We start from the raw sequence: 6,000 nt of genomic DNA, 5'->3' as shown, positions 1-6,000 counted from the left end.
AAGACCCAGTGCAACCAAATAAATAAATAAATATTTTAAAATATATATATATATTAAAAAAAAAAGAATATGCCCCTACCTTTATACAACATCTACATAATTCTTTTTCATACTACAGTTGTTTACATATGTGCTTCTCTTACTAGACTTTTATTCATGTTTGCATTCCTGGCTCCTTGCTCAGTACCTGGCAAACAATAGTCCTCTAAAAATATTTGCTGTATGTCTGACTGAATAAATAATAAGTACCTCATATAGCCTAGATAAGAAACGAGGAACTAAAAGCACACAGCTTTTGAGAAATAGCAAATGAACACACATAACTGTGTATCTCCTCTGGGATGAACACTGTCTTGTCTCTACAGGACAAAATTAAAGAACTAGACAACATGATGTAAGACTTTACACCTGTGACAAAATATGCATAAGAAACAGTAACAGCACAAAGCACAACTTCAACAAGTGGAAGAAAATGTAACAAATTGATAACTGGTGAGAAGCACTTGAATAAAACAATATCAAGAATGTCAGTGGGGAGAGACTAAAACATAAGTTGAAAGACGGAAGGAAGTTCTTTCAGTTTAGGAATGGTGTACATAAACGTACAAAAATAGGAATTAGTAAATATATGCCGAGTATACCAAGCAGGTTACTTGTCAATAAACACTAGATACATATTTAATACATGCAAGTAGGTTTACAGCAACTCATACCAAAAGAAAAGATTTTTTGGTCAAGATTACAAGTAATCCTTTTAAAAGAGAAATACAACTAGCTAAAGACTTATCAAAAAATAACTTACTACTAATGGGGGGTGAGGGTAGGGGGAACATATTCATTCATACCAAAAATATTTATTGAGAGACCACTATGTGCCAGGCTCTGTTCTAAGCACTGTAAAACAAAAAACATGAAAATATCTGCAAGGAAATAAAGAAAATAAATAAGTAAATTATACAGTATACTAGAAGACAAGAGGTACTATGGAGAAGAGTAAAAGAAAAAAGAGAATAGGAAGTGTGGTGGCAGGAGCAGGGGTGGCAATTTAGAGAAGGCAGTCCAGGACAGTCTCATTGAGGTGGCATTTGAGCTAACACTTGAAGGAAGGCCACTGGAGGAAGAGCATTCCAGGCAGTAGGAATAATAAATGTGAAGAAACTGAAGCAGGAACATCATTAGTGTGTTTGAGGAAGAGCAAGGAGGCCACTGTGGCTGCAAAAATGTTAAGATAACATTTTTGATCCAGAAGATAGGTAAATATTAAAAAACACTTACAATATCCATGTTAGGAAAGGTGTAGAGAAATGGACCTTCCTTTCACCTGCTGGTGGGAGTGTAAACTGGGACAGTCTTTTTGGAAGGCAATTTGGCAGAATCTATTACACTTTCAGATATTCATGCCTTCTAACTCCAGTCTGCTACTCTCTCTCTCTCCACACACACACACAATACAGACTCCACGTATGTAAACAATACCGTGTGTGTGTGTGTGTGTATGGAAATAATTTAAATGCCCATTAATAGGAAAATGGTTAAATTAATTATGGCAGCAGTTCTCAAAGTGTAGAGCCCTGGGGTTCCAGGTAGTCCAAAGAGCATTCAAAAGGAGAAGGAAAAGTAGCAACCTCTGTAATGATAAAAGAATCTTCAGGGTATAACTACTAATGGTCACCTTTAAAAACTGGTATTTAAATATAAGATAATAATTGAAACCTATGGCTCTGTTATCCTCAATGGCTGTGGCAAAAGTCACAGAGGAAAGTCAGTGGAAAAAGTCATTATATAAAAGAGACTTTGAAAGGAAGAAATGAGTGTAGCTGGAGAAGTTCTAACAAATGGCCTACACCCATGAAGCCCCCTCTGGTACTGAGGGTCCCAGTATAAAACGCTTCATTTTGAGAGCTGTTAGTGACTCTGTATTCACTCCACAGTAATCCGATTCACTTTATTCAAGGAATTTAATTATTTTCAAGTTCCTAAGTCAGGATGACAAAGTTTTGATTAGCATGTTTCTTTTCTCCTTTATTAATCAAGAGATAGATCTTCATGAATAAAGAAGTCCCAGTCCTCAAATACAAAAATTAAAATGACAAAATAATTTTAATATGAAAAATATGGGTAAAATGTCAAGCGTAAATAATGAATAAAGTAGTAAAATAATTTTTTAATAATTCAAAGGCTTACTCCAGGTATCTCTTCAGCATATTTTATGTAACTTGTCTAATATAGTGTGGACTTTCAAAAATAAGTCAACTCAGAATTATGCCTTCTTTTCACTGAGTTGCCTTAGTGAACTAATTAAAAAGTAGATAGGTCTCTGGGGCTCCATGATGAGGTATCAAATGCTCTGGGGAATTGTGCTAACACCAAACAATAACAAAAGTCCAATACGAGATCTATATTTTATTTTTTAGAAACCAACTACATAGGAATAAAATGGGAGTGACCTAGTTTGCCCATCAAACATGTGAAAAAAGGGGTTCATTATACTATTTTTCTCTAATTTCTCTGTCTGAAAATCTTTAAAGTTTTATTAATAAAAGATTAATTCAACTTATTTCAGTTCTCAACTAATTTTAATATAGATTTCGCTCCTCTCCCTTATAAATCTGCTTTCCAAGATTACTACTGAGCTGCTAATTACCAAATTCAATGTTCCTGTCTCAGCTTTCTGCCTCTCTCAAGCCCTCAGCATGTGATATCACTGCTCAAGGCCCTCTTAAAACACTTTTCATCCTTAGCTTCAGAAAACCATTCTCTTCTCATTCTGTCCCTAACCCTATTCACTCTAAGTTTCTTTTCCTGAGTCGATCTACTGCTCATGCTGATTCCCTCAGATTCTTATTACTCTTCTTCCTCTATTTTTCTCCTTGGATAATCTCAGCTATTCCACTAACATCTCTGTTTGTCTATCTACCTATCTATCATGGTAATTCCCAATATCTAGTCACTATCTCAAATTTCCCATACTACTAATAAAAACCATTGTCTTCCATCATAAAACTATTCATCTTTCTATGTTGGCTACCTCCTATTACAGCATCACCATTCAGTCCTTCAAGATAGAAATTTTGGAATTATGTTTAATTTCTCTCTTTTCTTCCTCATGTTCCACACTGTATTCGTCATCAAATCCCAGAGTCTATCTCAGAGATGTACCCTGAGACAGTCCATCCTTTCCATCACCATAGTCTAAGTTCAGGCTCTCATCTATTACCTTAAATACACCAACAGCCTCCTAATGCTGTCTCTGCCAATAGTTTCTCCTCCATCCAATCCATTCTCAATACCACCCTCAGAGTCATCTTCCTAAGATACAAAACTGATTACGTTACCCTCTGCCTAAAAACTCAGGAATGTCTGGTTTACAGTAGCGCTGCATATAGCAACATACAAGGCCCTTCATTATCTGGCCCCCACTTATACTGCTAGCCATATTTCCTCATACACACTCCCACATATATAAAAATGCACTGAATTTTTCATTTTTTTTTCTGAAAATGTCAGGCCATTTCATAATTGTGCCTTTTATCATGCTGCTCCCTCTGCTTGGCATGCCTTTCCCATACTTTCCACCTGGCAGACTGTCATCACACTTTAAGATTCAGCTTCCTCTATGGGATGTCCCTTACCATTCTGTCATTCAACAAAAAAATGTTTTGAGCATCTATCAATATGACATGAACCTTCTCCTCAAGGAATCCATATTCTCATTTATATTCTTTTAGTACTTTGTTCATACTGATGTTATGACATGCATCACATTATCCTGTAGTCATCCTTTTACATGTCTCTCCTCCAGCTGGATCACGACATCTTTAAAGGCACGGCCCCTGTCTAACTACTCTTGACTCCCCAACACCTAGGATGCTGATTTTGATCATGTGTTGAGTGTGCCATGGTTAGTGGGAGTCTGAAAAAGATGATTTCTAAGATCCCTTTGAATTCTAGTATTCTATGACTCCAACACAAAAGCAGCATTTCTTAGCTGTGATTTAGCTGAAAACCTGAACCCAGTTCAGCTAGATCCTTAAAATATTTATACTGATTCACATTCCAAATCTACTAAAGAAGAAACTGAGAATTATTGCTCTACCTATTTATTTTATAGCTAGGGAGGAAGCCACCCAAGTGCCTTATAATCTCTGATACTCAAGTATCATAGTACTGAGGTAGGTAATATTATTCTTATAAACACATTTTAAAAGTAAGTAACTGAGGCATAGAGAGATTAAGTAACTTGCCTAAGACAACAAAGTTACTAAGTGGAGGAGATAGGATTTGAACTCAGGCAGTCTAATTTCAATGCCCATGATTCTAATCAGTTCATTATTCTGCTTCATCAGTGATCTGTTGAATAACTTAAGGCTTTCTTCATTAAAAAACATGAACTTTCTGCCAGACCTAGGTGAAGAACAAAACAAATCCATTTTTCCCTAGCTTATGACTAGAGCTAGAATAATAAATAACAAGAATTTAAATTTTTAGCATTAGTATCCAAAATAAATATCTACACACTTACCTCATGGGTCCATAGTTCAGTATTACAAATGCCAAAACTATCATCACACAGATAGCTCTTCGCTTCGGACTGGGAACTTTAAGCCTCTGGTTCTAAAGAAAAGGACCATATTAAATACAATTGAACTACACATCAATCTCACAAAAAGCAACATCTAAAACAACACCTCTCCTCTTCACCAGTTATGTGAATACTTAAACAAAACGCAAATGTGAGGAAATAGTACTTTCCAAAAGACTAGAGCAGAACCTTCCAGAGAGAGAGAAAAGGAGAGTAGCAGGAGAGGAGAAACATAGCAGCCACCCTGTGGCAGAGGCATCCTCACCCAAAAGGAAAGAATTCAACAATTTTTATAATTTTATGGATCTTCAAACAATCCTAAGATACTTCTGTGGTTTGTCTCTCCCCATTAAATCATTGTTTTCAGTAACATAATGGAATATTCCCATATGCTCAAGGAAAGATAGAAAGAGCAATATAAGAAGCCCCACTCAGTAGCCAGAGGCATCAATTTGGTTCAGAACAGCACTGCAGTAGGAAATCCTGAAAGCAGCAGATTTCATCAACAGAACTGAGGAGAAGATTAACCTTGCTGGGACCAGCATGGCAACAAAATAGAAAACATAATAGTGGTCATGTAGACCAAGAAAACATTAACAAGTTTTTATTTTGTATTGTTTTCTTTTTTAAAAGGGAAGACCTAGTGGGACTATTTAGGAGCCTCAATGTGATTCATTTAGTCAAAAAAAACACAAGAGAGTGCTATGGTAATAAGTGAGGAGAAACCCAGGAAAAGAAGACAACTTTTATATACAGCTTGTGAGGTACAATTCAAAACCTCCTCTTTCCAATACTTTATGCTTACTACAAATGTTTTGGGGTTTATCGTGCCTGCCTTTTCCTAGTACTATTATTTTACACAATTCAATTTAAAATGTAAAATTTCTAATTGATTTATCAGAAAAAAAGAACACTTTAACCCATTATCCTGGCTGTATCACAACCATCACTCACCTCTGATACAACTTCATCCAGCTGCCGCTTCAGGGATCCGTTCTCTTTCTTCAGCTTCTCATTCTCCAGAAGGGCAGCCTTTAACCTTGCCTCTAACCCTAGCATGTATTCTTTCTTCTTCTTGCGGGACTGACAAGCTGACTCTCGATTTTTTATCATACGTTGCTGTCTCCTTAGCACAGCAATCTAGGAAAAGTTACAGTGAATCAAAATATTTGAATTTTAGGATCAGATCAGTTAAGAATATACTGATTTTTACAATTATCTTTAACAAACTGTTCAAAACACAGGTTACTGGTTGTTTTAAAAAATATTACTCAAAGTAAATTGAAATCAAATAATTAAATAAGGCCTTCTAAAACCTGTTAAACGAAAAAAAAAACCTGTTAAACGTTTTCTTCTGGTGTTTTCTAAGGCTTATTTATTGATCTTCCAATTTTCCCTTTAGAAACACTACGTATATA

The 6,000-nt window shown here is 35.8% G+C and overlaps 1 protein-coding gene across 1 annotated transcript in view; it reads right to left on the bottom strand.

Annotated features, from left to right (window-relative positions):
- Positions 1-6,000, bottom strand: part of ATF6 (activating transcription factor 6) — a 214,950-nt gene that overhangs the window by 164,721 nt on the left and 44,229 nt on the right. The window contains exons 8-9 of the mRNA XM_024751633.1: positions 5,537-5,722; positions 4,523-4,614 (exon numbers count right to left, since the gene is read on the bottom strand). Coding sequence (XP_024607401.1) covers positions 4,523-4,614; positions 5,537-5,722 — 278 coding nt within the window. The remainder of the gene's footprint in view (positions 1-4,522; positions 4,615-5,536; positions 5,723-6,000) is intronic.

This window comes from Neophocaena asiaeorientalis, unplaced genomic scaffold, assembly GCF_003031525.2.
Source record: "Neophocaena asiaeorientalis asiaeorientalis breed wild unplaced genomic scaffold, Neophocaena_asiaeorientalis_V1.1 scaffold156, whole genome shotgun sequence".
Taxonomy (NCBI): domain Eukaryota; kingdom Metazoa; phylum Chordata; class Mammalia; order Artiodactyla; family Phocoenidae; genus Neophocaena; species Neophocaena asiaeorientalis.
Note: the sequence above shows the minus strand (reverse complement) of the source record. Positions and strands in the feature narration are given on the sequence as shown.